This window comes from Pristiophorus japonicus, chromosome 14 (assembly GCF_044704955.1).
Source record: "Pristiophorus japonicus isolate sPriJap1 chromosome 14, sPriJap1.hap1, whole genome shotgun sequence".
In the NCBI taxonomy this organism is placed as follows: domain Eukaryota; kingdom Metazoa; phylum Chordata; class Chondrichthyes; family Pristiophoridae; genus Pristiophorus; species Pristiophorus japonicus.
Window position 1 is genome coordinate 130,234,533 of NC_091990.1, and position 15,471 is coordinate 130,250,003.

General features: G+C 41.6%; 1 protein-coding gene across 2 annotated transcripts; it reads left to right on the forward strand.

The window, feature by feature from the left end:
- The first annotated feature begins 273 nt into the window (after positions 1 to 273).
- On the forward strand, positions 274 to 2,983 carry adma (adrenomedullin a). 2 transcript variants are annotated; one of them, XM_070898618.1, is made up of 4 exons: positions 274 to 377; positions 887 to 995; positions 1,169 to 1,303; positions 2,030 to 2,983. In XM_070898618.1, exons 2-4 carry the CDS (start codon positions 895 to 897, stop codon positions 2,298 to 2,300), a joined length of 507 nt encoding a protein of 168 aa, XP_070754719.1. In that variant the 5' UTR covers positions 274 to 377; positions 887 to 894; the 3' UTR covers positions 2,301 to 2,983. The 2 variants fall into 2 exon arrangements, with proteins under 2 accessions (XP_070754719.1, XP_070754718.1); XM_070898617.1 differs by lacking the exon at positions 274 to 377 and having other exon boundaries at positions 384 to 995.
- The last annotated feature ends 12,488 nt before the right edge of the window (positions 2,984 to 15,471 follow it).

Below are 15,471 nucleotides of genomic sequence, written 5' to 3' on the forward strand. Positions count from 1 at the left end.
CTCTTTGCTAAAGCAATATTTAACCTGAAGTTTAGATGCGCCAAATATTAAGTTTTGTAATTTTAGCTATATATGGTCGATTTATGGGCTAGAAACTAATTAGCAGTTGATTTCATTTATCATACTCATCAAATGACGGTGCACATCTTGCACAACTACTGCACAAAGTATTGTCACGTCTTGTCTGCGAGCTGTCCATCAGTCGAATCTCCGCCCATGTGCAATTCTATAAAGAGAGACTCCGGCTGTGCACTCAGTCAATGCGAATCGAGAATAACAGTTTCGTCTCGATCTCTCTGCGAAAGACTTTATAAGGATACACCACAGAGATACAGAATTGAAGAATTTTGGAAAAACCCATTCAATAGGTTTTGTAGGTACGTGTAAAATAGGTGATTATATATTTTACCTTCGTCTCAGTCTGGCAAGTCTGTGATACATCGTATCTTTCACTAGATCTACTTGGTAGTTGCAAATGTTGCAAGTATTTTGTGATGTTATCGGAATTATGAGACACAGCAGTAATCAGAACCATTTAAAAGACACCCAGCAGGTTGCACTCGTCGTGTTTTATGTCTCGTAACATTTACATGTATGTGAATGACTCATTTGATCAGAAACCGGTCTTTGTGATGATCATCACCTAAGAAACGCTCTCCGAAAGGGAAATTGCCACATGTAGAAAAAAAATCTAACCTGGCAGTGGTTTCTTGTGAGCGGAGATTTTTGATCTGGTATGTTGAGGAAACCTAACCGTTAACGCGCTGCTGACACATAACCAGAACTTGAGGAGCGCCTGTCAGCTGCATGCCCACAGCCTCAAAACAAACAGAAATTGTAAAACAAAAAGCCCTAACGCCGGCTTTGCTTTTGTTTTGTCTGGCAGGTTTCACCATGAGGGTGGTTCACGTTGCCCTCCTGTACTGCTGCTGCGTCTATTCAGCTTTCGTCAATGTGGATGCCAAATTGGACGTAGCTTCGGAATTTAAAAAAAGGCAAGTACTATACGATATATTTTTTCCCGCATTTTTGAAACGCGTCCCACTGAATCGTGAGATCACAGGACATGTTTTTTTTTGTAAATGCGAACCTTCAAGTGCTGTATGAGTTTGTGACCGTATTCTTTGGACTCGTTTCGCTTATCGGGCGTGTGGCTTTCTGTCCGCAGGTTGAACGCTTGGGCTTTAAGCCGAGCAAAGAGAGATTTGAAAACTTCCAAGCTGAAGACTCAGGGAGTGGTAGCAAGTAGCCAACAGTTCGTGAGGGCAGAAGACGTCAAGGAAAACTTAAACGTTCACTCCAGGTAATTAAGCAAATCCTTCGAGTAACAAACCTGAAAAAAATGGTACCGCAAGATTTTGCCAATAAAAGTAAACAGTGCAGTGGTCGCGGGCAAAGGTTCAAGCCTCACCACACTGCACCGTCGGCAAATAATTGCCGGATTGGATTAGCGCTAAAATTCAACCCCAAAATCCAATAAATGTGAGGGATGAGAGGGACCGTCCATCAATCTGAGATGTAGGTCTGCTAAAACCTGTTTTTGGTTTCTAATGTACAACGTCTCAAGCGGTGATGGGACATTATAGGGATGGCAAAACAATGCAAGGGGGTCCTATTGCAAGATCGCGCTTCAGAATTTAATAATAGTTGTATTTATACAGAGTCTTTGAGAAACTTCCCAAAGTACTCCATGTGAAATTTAGTAACTGTTGTCATAGATTTACGTAAAAGCCGCCAATCGTTGCCATCTTTACGTTCATGACTTACAAACGGTTTTCCGGATTACTTTTTAGAATCTGGGCTGATTTTTTTTTGCATGTTTTGTTAAAATACACGAGTTTGCAAGGTGATCGGGTCATAAAGAACAATGATTCGTGCAAATTATATCACACCAACTGCAGACTCGAGTCCCTCATGTATGGTTTAGCGGAGACTTGAAGGAGCCGCTACGTTGCAGTGTTGGCTCCGGTTTCTAACCCCCTTACTCTGATTTTGCTCTTATCGTGTGTGTTTTTCCCTCTCTCCTCAGCTCCGACGCGCATATCCGCGTGAAGCGCTACCGACACGGTTTGCCGCATTTTTCACAACTGCATCTGAACCGGCCGAGTTGCCAACTTGGGACGTGCCAGGTGCAGAAGCTGAGCCACCGGTTAAACCAGCTCCTCAATAACCCGGAGAAGGACGACATGGCTCGGTGGAGCACGTGGAGCCCCAACAGCTACGGCAGGAAACGGCGATCCGTGCGATCCAAAATAGCGCTTACGATGTCTCGGGAACAGGATATACTGGCAAGGACGTGATGATCTGTGCCCTGACAGGCACACACAAGTCTACACTGCAGAGCCACTGCCATGGACTAGAATATCCATATCGTCATCAATTGGACATGTGAAGACAGTTGGCAAACTTTACAATGCACTCCAGACTTCTGAACTGTTATAAGCTGCCAAACTTGCCAGAATTTGTTTTTTGGAGAAGTTTCAGAGCGAACTGAATGGAGGAAAGGGCGCCACCTCTCAGCGTAAGCCTTGGAATTAAGGGTTCATTCCCTACATAGCGCCAAATTCCAGCCCATTATCTGCAGACTACATTTGAACTGTTGTTTTTTTTTCTGTGTTTGGATTACAGGGAGTCTAAAATCCTGCCAGTTAGAAAAGGATTGCATCATACTTGAACGCAACTTCTAAAGTGCAATCGACGTTTTAATGTATGAAAGACATTGTATATAAAAATTGTTTAAACTATTTAAATGTAACACTTTATTTCCTGTAACTGTACATCTGGAAATATAATTATTTTTATACGTGATATAAATGTATAAGGGCATTGTAGCATCAACAAACTTAGAATTGTGTGTCCATTATCATGGAGGTAAAACATGTTCACTAGTTACCCGATTCCTGTTGTACATTCTGACTTGCCAATGTAGTGCAATCTATTTTTTGCCATAATTGTTAAATACAATAAACATCTGCCTACATTATGATGCCTGTGGTTATTGTGTGCCCCCTTCTGAAGAACTGGTGCGAGGAGCGACTCAGCGCCTTTTCTGTTTAGAGTTGGTCTGCATGCGATCGGTCGAAGCGCATCTTCGCGACCACTGAGCCAATACGTGTATCGAACATTCAGTGGTCAAGAGCGCTAGCACCACACCTGCAGCGGACATTCATATCACGCAGTTTTGCCTTAGTGCACAGACCCTTTCCAAATACCGTGAAACAGAACTCAAATTCCTTCTGGGAGTTTCTACTTCATCCGACTTATCCTTCCTTGTACCCTGCTGTGACAGAGTTCAGTCGATCTCGCCCACCCTTATTTAGAGACTCGGGGTTTATGTTAGGGTTCAAAAGGGAGAGCGGACGCCTAAGGTTGGGTGCCGGCAGCACTGCTCCGCCGGTGTAATCGGGCTGACTTTTGATGATCGGTGCTGGGAGGAAACCGCAGATCAGAGACCAAAGAATGTACTCACGTCTGTTGTATTTTCAAAGCCTATAGCGCCACCTGACATAAAATCTAGGCACTGCAAGAGAAAAAAGAAATAACGTTGTTAAATCTGAACACAAGTGTTCTTCAGTGGTATAACGCCCTTTACCAATTTGAGATTACAATCTATAGAACAGTACATTATCCTCAGCAGTAAACATTGACCCCACACTTGTCATAAAATCACTGATGCATATTATTTTACATTGAGCCCCGCAGTTATAGGTAGTTTGAACCATCATAAAATGTTGGGGAAAAACACTTACAGAGCTGATTAATGTTGAAAGTTCGTAGGAATCCATTTACATCGGATGCTTACAGACCAAGCGTTGATACTGCGTCTGAAAGCTTGAGTTGTTAAAATAAATTTTGATTTGCCCATATCAGTTTACAGTTTAATCCATATGGGAGGGCTAATAAAATCGTTCCGAAAAAAAGATTCATGGTTACATTTTTATTAAACGTGTAGGAAATGTCTTCAACCTATAACTTGTGAACATTAGATAGCTTATCTCTGAAATATTTTTCTTTCTAAATGGATTGTAACAACTCCAGCAACAGATCAACAACTATAAACCTTTGGGACAAGAATGTAACAACACAGTGGAGGTAAAGGATCCCAATACAAAATACATGTTTTTTTCATGATATTAGCATAACATTATCGTTGAAAATTAGATTGATTAGTTTTCCTCTAAAGCATTATTTATTATTGCAAGTAGAGATTTCGAAGATCATCGATAGAGCTATTCCGCCATCTAGAGTTTGTAAACACGTAGTGCGAATTTATGAGAATGTGCTGAGAAGTGAAAAAATCTTTTGAAACCTCGTGGGGCTGGGAGCATCCCGCGGAAAATGCGCTCTCCTCGTGTCAAGTTATTGCTGCCTTTTGATGAATGCTTTTCCCACGCATGTACAATTATAATCGCGAAAAGCACATAAAAAATGAGAAGAACAAAATTCTACACAGCAGCCACCTCTATAGCCACAGGGACCTCAATGCTATATCGATATGCGGGAGTATGATTATGTTTTGGACATTTGCAAACCATCGCTTCAGGGAGATGGCAAAGTAAAATTTACTTGGAATTTATAATAAACATCAATATACAATTACTTAGCATTAGCGATGTCACGGGCTTCAGTACATTTCAAGACATAATCAAATATCCCCACAATTTGAGGTTGCCTGTATTGTATATTCTCATAACGTAGAAAGCTAGGCTCTGAATCTTTTTAATCCTTCAATTTCCAACCCACTGAGCTAAACAGATTTTGTTTTACCATGGTCTACCAGCTACACAGAAATATATCAACACTGACCCAAATCTACAGATTAAGCAAAATGTGTCCAAAGCTGGCAACTGCATAAAACGGAATATTTAAAAGTGGAACTTCTTAATTTTTTTTAGAATAGCTCCCCTGTTAGCTAGGAGTACATAGGGATCTATAAAGGTTATTGAATTACAAATTATTAAATTGAATTACAGTTCAAGTCAGAACTCTAAAGCTTGTGTAAAATAAATTAACATGTTACAATTAAAAGCTCCTCAAACAAAGATATGTAAAATTTATCTGACTCCAAGATAATTGAACGAAACTCCAAGACTCCACAAGAATAGCGTTAGTTCACCCACATTTCAACTTCCCTCTGTTTGAGGAATCACCTTCCTTTCAACTTAGCATGTTGCAGTTATTGCCATAGTCCAGAATTTACCATGTAAGGATTTGTATCCTATTTACATGTTATAGGTTTGTTTCCTATAACAAGGACACTACCACAAGCAACATTGTGACAACCCACCACCAGTGCCTTTAGGAGGAAGTTTCAAGCAGTAAAGTTAAGCCATTTTTATGTTGCTATAGTACCTAGCTAGCGCCATCAGTTCTCAACGCGAAAATCTCTTGCAGTTGGCAAGAACACCAAAACAAGAGATGTTAAGGATGATGGCTTGGGAGACCCAGTAAACAATAAGTCTTCTGAGCTAGTGAATGTGAAAAGTTTGCTTTGGTGTGTCACATTGACCTGTGTTCACGAAGAGTAATTTGTGACTTACAGTCTTGAAATTGCTGAGGAGCATGCCTTTCAAACTCTCCAGTTTGATGTTGTATAACAGTTTTAATCGATATTTTATTACAGTTTTAAAAGAAAAGATATGGTTTGGCTATATGAAAACCATATGTTGGGAGCCAGAAATCACTAAAACAATATAAATGGCAATAAATTGAAACAGCTACTGTCTAGATAACCATTGCTAGCATATACACACTCTCCCCAATATTAGGGAATATTGGCCAGACTGACAAACTTGGAAATGTAATTCTTAGTTAACTGTACATATGCAGTTGTTCTACCCACAGTATAAATAGACACATTTAGTAGCCATGAGCCAGGTTTACATTACTTCAACTCAAAATGATTCCAAAATATAAATGGGCTTGTGGTATAGTACATTAGCAAATGCATCAAAAACAACTTGCATTTATATCACTGGGCCACCAGAGACATAAGGTGCACCCAGCATGGAGTCTGGTTCGACTGGAGCATTTGTTTAGAGAATCGGCCTATAATGTTATAGCTTGATCTGCAATTTTTACAATTTATGAAAAACTGTGGCCAATTGAGCAGAAATTGCAAAGATTTCTCATGTCCACTATAGTGTTAATAATCGTAGATCTGAATATGTGAAAAATCTTACATCATCACATTTTGTGATATTTTCTGCATTTTTTAATCTCTATCATAAATCCTGGTTTGGATTACAATATTTCCATATCTAGATTTAATTTGAAACTGAGATGGCAGACTTCTAAACAGAGGGGGCATGAATGAGTGCCATGCAACGAGGACAAAAATAACTTGAGAGACTGTCTCTTGACTCTCCAACTCCCTTGTACACAAGGCAGTTACCATATAACCACAAAATCATGCAGCATATGTTGATTATGGCCAGAGAGTGTGAACCATTCTCAGAGAGAATTGTGACTTCTGGGGATATTTTCTCCAGATGTTAATATCAGCAAAATAGCATTATGAGTATAAAATGGTTTACTTCATTTTACTTTGTGTTCTAGTCCCACTTGACATCAGGGGAGTTGCTGGTTTGCAAGTTCTCTGAACACGACAATGCATGTCCAGTTGCATCTTTGACCGACTGAATGTGCCATGTTAAAGTGGGTATCTGATTAACACTCTCTTTACTGAATGGTGGTGGGTGTTATGTACACAGTGCTGCTGAGGTTCATTAGGGATCACTGCTCTCTAGATCTGCCCTCTGTCAATGGCTGCCTGGGAAAGAAGCAATTATTTTATGTCCTTTTATTACCCATTTCATTACATAAGCGATTACCTAAATTAAAGAAAAAACTTGGGGGGCCGAAATTGCCCCTTCCAATGAGGCCTCTGGCCCCCTGAAAGCGGCGGCTATGGGGCAGTACGGAATGACCGCTGACTCTCCGCTGTGGGGCCGCCATTTTGTAATTTGCCCCTCGTGAGTTTTGGAGTGATGCCCGGGATTGCTCCACCTTTTTCCTGCCACGGCGTGCAGGCGCTGACCCTTTACTGACTGGTGGGGACCCGCTTGCAAAATTGCTCCTTTCCTGGTATTGCCCCGCAGGAGCTGCCCTGCTGCCGATCGGTGCCCCCAACAGCTTTTGCTATCGGTACTCTCACTGTGCAATGGCCACCCGGCCCCCCCCCTTAGGGGAGGGCACATTGCTGCGGCTGCCATGTTATTTTTTTTGTCGGACGACTGCCAGGTTAGTCTGACAATTATGGCCATGGGTTTGGCCAGGGCAGCCTGGCATACCGTCTTGGGTGCCATGCTGCTGGCCTGGCCAAAACCCTCCCTGGTGGCCCAGTGTTTGCCACTAAATTAGCTGCAGAGTTTGTAGCGACCCTCCCCTTTAACTGAAGGGGAGAGACGTTGTGACTCGCCAGCGCAATGACATCATCAGCACGGCGCTGATGACTGAGAGCCTCGACTACTCTGCCCCGTCCCCACTTCCGTCCCGCTATTGATGGCCACTCCGCCCTGCCTTGCCCCCACTTCCGCCCCCATCATGATGACACTTCTGCCCCACTCAAAAAAAAATCGCAGAAGTGCTGAATTTCGACGGTTAGGCCGCCCCAATGCATGGGGCAGCCAGAACACACTGAAAATGGTAGGTGCGCCTCGTTTACATTGGTGGGTTATTTCGGGCCCTTGGATTTATATCTTCTTCTCTTCTTAGGTAGTCCCCCAGAGTCGAGGATGACTTGTTTTCACACTAAAATAAGTTCTAAGGTGACTGATGAGACCAATGCGGCATCTACAGTCTCTGTCACAGGTGGGGCAAGTGGTGTTTGAAGGGATGGGTGGTTGGGGTGCTTGATTTGTCATACGCTCCTTCGGCTGTTTGTGCTTGGCTTCCGCGTGCTCCCGGCAAAGAGACCCGAAGTGTTCGGCGCCTTCTCGGATGCTTCTCCTCCACTTTTAACGGTCTTGTGCTAGGGATTTCCAAGAGTCAGTGGGGATGTTGCATTTTTTCAAGGAGGCTTTGAGGGTGTCCTTGAAGCATTTTCTCTGTCCTTCTGGGACTCGCCTGCCATGACATAGCTCGGAGTAGAGTGCTTGCTTCAGGAGTCTAGTATCGGGCATGCGGACAATGTGGTCCATCCATCAGAGCTGATCGAGCGTGGTCAATGCCTCGATACTGGGGATGTTGGCCTGAGAGAGAATGCTGACGTTGATGCCCCTATCCTACCAATTAATTTGCAGGATTTTGTGGATGCAGCATTGGTGGTGCTTCTCCAGTGCTTTGAGGTGCCTGATGTACATAGTCCATGTCTATGAAGCATATAGGAGGGCAGATATCACTACTGCTCTGTAGACCATGAGCTTGGTGCCGGGTTTGAGATCCAGGTCTTCGAACACTCTTTTCCTCAGGGGACCGAAGGCTGTACTGACTTACTGAAGACAGTGTTGAACTTCGTCATCGATGTCTGTCCTTGCTGATAGTAGGCTCCCAAGGTATGGGAAGTGGTCCACATTATCCAAGGTCTCATCATGGATCTTGATAATCAAGGAACAGTACTGTGTGGCAGGGGCAGGTTGGTAGAGAACCTTTGTCTTACTGATGTTTAATGTAAGGCCCAGATTTTTGTACGCTTCAGTGAAGGTGTCAATGATGGTTTGGAATTCGGACTCTGAGTGTACACAAACACAAGTGTAATCTGCATATTGTAATTCAATGACAGAGGTTGGAACAACATTGGATCTGGACTGGAGGGGTCAGAGGTTGAGCAATTTCCCACTTGTCCTGTAGATTAATTCCATTCCAGCGGGGAACTTGTTAAAGGTGAGATGAAGCATTGCAGTGAGGAAGATTCAGAAGAGCATTGGTGCAATGACACAGCCATGCTTGACCCTGGTCTGCACTTGTATTGGGTCTGTGGTGGATCCATTTAGGAGAACGGCACCTCCAACAGTGCAGTACTACATTGGAGTGTCAGCTTAGATTTTTTTATTGCACATTTTGTTGCATAAGTGATTACCTAAATAAATAAAAGACTTGGATTTATATAGTGCCTTTCATGATCACCGGAGGTCTCAAATTGCTTTACAGCCAATGATGTACTTTTGGAGTGTAGTCACTGTTGTAATGTAGGAAATGCAGCAGCCAATTTGCACACAAGCAAGCTCCCACAAACAGCAATGTGATAAAGACCAGATAATGTGTTTTTGTTATGTTGATTGAGGGATAAATATTGGCCAGGAGATTGGGGATAACTCCCCTGCTGTTCTTCAAAATAGTGCCACATGATCTTTTATGTCCATTTGAGAGAGCAGACGGGCCTCGGTTTAACATCTCAACCGAAAAACAGCAACTCCAACAGTGCAGCTCTCCCTCAGCACTGCACTGGGGTGTCAGCCTAGACTTTGTTGTGCTTGAACCACAACCTTCTGACTCAGAGGCAAGAGGGCTACCCACTGAGCCACAGCTGACAACTGGGTTTTATAAAGGTCTAATCTGCTGGTTATTAACTTCTGTTTTGCTGATATATGGCAGTCCTTCGGGCTTTATGTGCAAATGATTTGCTCCTGCTTAATTCTGTGATATTGTAGTTCATGATGTCATAATTGTCTATCTTTAATGTGAGAAAGTTTTAAAAAACTCATTTATATTTGTTTTTTTATTAATTGAGGAAAGCCAATGGCGGTGAGTTGAACACTTTTCCATATTGGGCAGTGATTTAGCATTATCAAGTCAGTTATTGTAAAACTGGACACAGAGTAAAGCTGTCACAGATGTAATCTAATAACACTCCAAATTTAGAAGGTAACCAGTGTGAATTTTTCCATTTCCACCACAAGCTCTCCTATGGCTTCTCTGAGTAATTAATTCCAACTTGTGCTGAATAGTGGTTAGTTCTGTGTCGTTATCCTGCACCAATTAAAAATTAGTTTTAGATTGCCCAAAATTATTTCATAGAGGACACTTATAAATGGCAAGCAAGAGGAGGCTTTCAATAAATCATTTTGCGTTGGTCTGAAACTAGCTGTCACAGGTGAAAAAATGTGTACTTATTAGTTTGCTACTTTGTCCTCTCATCTCCACTTTAAAATCATTATTATAACCCATTTAAAAGGTAATCCTCATGAAAAGGATTATACGGATGTACAGGATAATTTCAACCCTCAGCTGGTTCATAGTTTCATTACCAACCAAAATTTGTTCATTTGGTTGTTCATGCTAGAGCTGAAGATGGAAAGTATTAACCTGTGAATATACAAATGTATGAACACAGAAAAGGGCAGGAAAAGACCACCATGCCTATCAAGCCTGACCATTCCAGGCATTGCATAAACATACACACCATTGATGCATCCTTAACAATGAAGTCTCCTAGGACAGGCAAAACAGAGAGAAAAAAACTGTAGTCAATTGAGCAAAAAGTCTGCAAAATTCCTCTCCGACTCCCTAAGGCATTTAGTAAAGCTGCAGGAGACTGTGGTTTCCATAAATCCTTACAAACGCAACTAGCAATTTATTCTTTATAACTGGAAATTCCCTTTAAAAGGACAGGAGTGAATTCATATCCACCACATGTTCACATAGTCTGTTCTAGAGGATAATGACTCCGAAAAAACACTTCTAACTTAGTGCAACATGCAATGTATCTGGTTGTCCTACATTTGACCTAGGATTGCTAGATGCTGACAATGGGTGCAAAAGGTATTTTGAAAAAAATATTAAATATTTTATAAAATTAGTTAACAAACAGTAAGAACACGAAGGAGCAGTAAAATTGCATAGTAACCCAAACAGGATGTTCATACTCCTGTCATTTTTAATGAAAGAAGATATACTAATATTAAAAAACACCTCCACTGCTGGTAAGTGACAGTATCAAGCTAAAAGAAAAGGCTTACATAAATACAAGAAAAAGTGAAAATCCAGCAGGCTGGGAGAGCTATAAAAAGCAACAATAAGATACAAATAAAGTAATAAGAAGTGCATAAAGGAATATGAAAAAACTTGCAAGGGATATCAAAGCTAATAGTAAAATATTTTATAAATATATTGAGAAAGAGAGTGACAATGGGGAATATTAGCCTATTAAAGACAAATGCAGGTGAGACCATAAGGAAATGGCAGTCTTGTTAAATAATAGTGGAGAGAGAGCACAACCCATCAGTGGTACAAGGGAACCTAAATAAGTCAAGGGGAAGAACTTAGTGAATTTAATATAATAAGAATGGCCAAAACTATGGCAGATGGATTTCAATGTGGGGGAGTGTGAAGTCATCCACTTTGGATCCGAGAAAGAGAAACCAAAATATTTTGTTAATGGTTACAAACTAGGAACTATGGAGGAGCAAAAAGATTTAGGTGTCCATGTGCACAAATCACTAAAAGCTAGGTACAAAAAGCAATCAAAAAGGCCAATGATGTGAGGAATTTAATGCTTCAGTTGTGCAGAACCTTGGTCAGACCCCCATCTGGAGTACTGCATCTAGTTTTGAGCAGTTCACTTCAGGAAAGATATATTTGGAGGAAGTACAGTGCAGATTCACCAGAATGACACTGATGTTAAAGGTTAAATTATGAGGATAGGTTGCATAAACTTGGCTTGTATTCTCTTGAGTTTAGAAGGTTGAGGGGCAATCTAATCGAGGTGTTTAAAATGATAATGGGATTCAATAGGGTAGATACAGAGAAACTATTTCATCTGGTGGTGGAATCCAGTATAAGGGGCATAACCTTAACATGAGATCTAGGTCAATTATGAATAAAATCAACAAGGATTTTTTCCACACAAAAGTTAGTAGAAACCTGAAAACCTCCCCCCCCCCCCCCCCCCCAAAAGCCTGTAGATGCTGAGTCAATTGAAATTTTCAAGACTGAGATAAACAGACTTTTGTTGGGTAAGGGTGACAGGTGATATGGAGCAAAGACAGGTAAATGGAGTTGAGATATGGATCAGCCATGATCCAACAGGCTCTAGAGGCAGAATGGCTTACTCATCATAGGCACTCCCTCGAAATTGAGGAAGACTTGCTTCCACTCTAAAAATGAGTTCTTAGGTGACTGAACAATTCAATACGGGAACCACAGTCTCTGTCACAGGTGGGACAGATAGTCGTTGAAGGAAAAGGTGAGTGGGACTCCTTCCGCTGCCTGTGCTTGGTTTCTGCATGCTCGTGGCAATAAGACTCGAGGTGCTCAGCGCCCTCCCGGATGCACTTCCTCCACTTAGGGCGGTCTTTGGCCAGGGATTCCCAGGTGTCGGTGGGGATGTTGCATTTTATCAAGGAGGTGTTGAGGGTGTCCTTGAAATGTTTCCTCTGCCCACCTTGAGCTCGCTTGCCGTGTAAGAGTTCCGAGTAGAGCGCTTGCTTTGGAAGTCTTGTATCAGGCATGCGAACAATGTGGCCCGCCCGGCGGAGCTCGTCAAATGTGCTCAGTGCTTCGATGCTGAGGATGTTGGCCTGGTCGAGGACACTAACGTTGGTGCGTCTGTCCTCCCAGGTGATTTGCAGGATCTTGCAGAGATATAGTTGATGGTATTTCTCCAGCGATTTGAGGTGTCTACTGTACATGGTCCACGTCTCTGAGCCATACAGGAGGGCAGGTATCACTACAGTCCTGTAGACCATGAGCTTGGTGGCAGATTTGAAGGCTTGATCTTCGAACACTCCTTTCGTCAGGCAGCCATATGCTGCGCTGGCGCATTGGAGACTGAACTGCAAGTCATAGTCAATATCTTCACTGAGGTGTACGAAAGCATGGGCCTTACACTAAACATCTGTAAGACAAAGGTCCTCCACCAGCCTGACCCAGCCACACAGCACCACCCCCCAGTCATCAAGATCCATGGAGCGGCCCTGGACAACGTGGACCACTTCCCATATCTCGGGAGCCTATTATCAACAAGGGCAGACATCGATGATGTGTTACTATGTTTCATCTTAGATTCATATTTTTTTTAAATCCCTGTATTTTCTTTTCTTTTGCCCAAATACCAAAAGTCCTCACTACCGAAGAATATTCTGGAATCCCAAAAGACCAAAGTAGTTATGTCACTAAAGTTTCAACTCTCTTAGGCAGCCTCCTTGTAAACAAACTGCACTTCATATCACCAACTTAAGGATGTTACATGTTAGAAATAGTTCAAACTTTTGATGAATAAACACACACACAAAATGCTGAAAAAAGAAGTACTGACCACTGGAACAATGTAATAAAAGCAGAACTAGTCTAGGATAATTAACTTAATATAAAAAGAACCACAATTCACCAATAAAAATGCCAATAAATACACAGAAGATGTTAAAATACATTAAATTAATAGAACCCTGCAAAAAATCTGAATGCTGTTGCTAGTTTATGGGGAAGCTCATGCCAGAAGTCCATTCTGCAAGTCTGATTCTGGCCATTGTACAGAATAAGTAGATGCAAGGCTAAATAAAAGATAACAAAGAGTTGGAAGGGATAGAACGTAATAGGATTAGAAAAAAGATAATTAGAGAAAAATAAATAAATAAATATATCCAGTTAAATGAAAAATTCCTTTTTAATCATTCTTTCCACAGATTCAAAGAAATCATCACCAGGAATTGTATATAAGAGTATCCCTGAAAGTTAGAGGGTGGTTGTGGAAACAAACAAATATCTCCATTCAACCTTTAAATAAAATCTTCTCTTCTAAAGCAAGTTTGCAAACCCATATGTAAATATGTCCCAATGACCAGGTCAGTGCAAGGCTCCACTAAGAAAACAGCTGCAGATCTTCTGAAGCAACTATTGATCCTCACGGGATTTTACATATCCTGAGCTTTATAAGCTTCTGTTTTACAAGACCATAAGCATCTTGAGAGAGAACATTCCTTGGAAACTTGCCTGCCTTTTTCGCCATCATTGAAGCTGGCTTATGTCTTGCAATGTAGAATGTTAAATGGTTTTCATGGTAGAATAAATTGAGTTTCTGCTGTAGGCCTAGTTTAGGGTCCAGGTAGTGTCATAAAGACATAAAAAAGTGAAATCATTGTTAAAAGGGTAGGGCTGACTAGAAATGGATTAAAAAGGAAATCTGATGGAAAATGAAAGAATGGTGGCAATACTAAATGAGTGGTTTGCCTGTTTTTATAGAAGAGTGTGGTAGTGGGAATGAAAGGGTAGAAGAGGGGGTGGTGGGGCATTTAAATAGGATAACTACCAATAAGGTAGTCATGCAGAAAAGGCGACTGAAACTAAAAGTCGAAAGGCATTCGGACCTAATGGCATGCATCACAGAATACTGAGGTAAGTTGAGGAAATAGCAAAGGATCAGACTACAATCTTTCAAACATCCTTGAATATGGAAGACATGTCAGAGGTCTGAACAGTTATCAATGTAACACTAATACAAAGGCAAAATACTGCAGATGCTGGAAATCCAAAATATAAACAGAAAATGCTGGAAATACTCAGCAGGTCACAAAGCATCTATGAAAAAGAAACAGATTTAACATTTCAGGTTGATGAACTTTCATCAGAACTGGAAAATGTTACAGATGTAACAGGTTTTAAGCAAGTACAGAGACAGGGAAAGGTGGAGGGAAGGGAAGGACAAAAGCGAAGGTCTGTGATAGGTGGAAGTCAGGAGTGATTAAATGAAAAAGGGATGATGGTGCAAGACAAATGGGGGTGGTTATGAACCAAGAAACAAAAGATGGGTGTAGAGGAGCTGAAAATGGCAACAGCAGAATCATTACCAGTATATGCTATCCGAAGAAATGGGAGCAGTGGTTATTGTTATATATGTAATCTTGTAGTTACTCTCTACAGCCACCAGAGGGTTCATTCCCTGGAGTCATAGAAACATAGAAACATAGAAAATAGGTGCAGGAGTCGGCCATTCGACCCTTCGAGCCTGCACTGCCATTCAAACAGGAAATTAGGGGTGCATGCAATAAGGGTGCAGCAGTTATAATGGGTGACTTTAATATGCACTTAGATTGGGCTAACCAAACTGGAAGCAATACGGTGGAGGAGGATTTCCTGGAGTGCATAAGGGATGGTTTTCTAGACCAATATGTCGAGGAACCAACTAGGGGGGAGGCCATCTTAGACTGGGTGTTGTGTAATGAGAGAGGATTAATTAGCAATCTCGTTGTGCGAGGCCCCTTGGGGAAGAGTGACCATAATATGGTGGAATTCTGCATTAGGATGGAGAATGAAACAGTTAATTCAGAGACCATGGTCCAGAACTTAAAGAAGGGTAACTTTGAAGGTATAAGGCATGAATTGGCTAGGATAGATTGGCGAATGATACTTAAGGGGTTGACTGTGGATGGGCAATGGCAGACATTTAGGGACCGCATGGATGAACTACAACAATTGTACATTCCTGTCTGGCGTAAAAATAAAAAGGGGAAGGTGGCTCAACTGTGGCTATCAAGGGAAACCAGGGATAGTATTAAAGCCAAGGAAGTGGCAAACAAATTGGCCAGAAATAGCAGC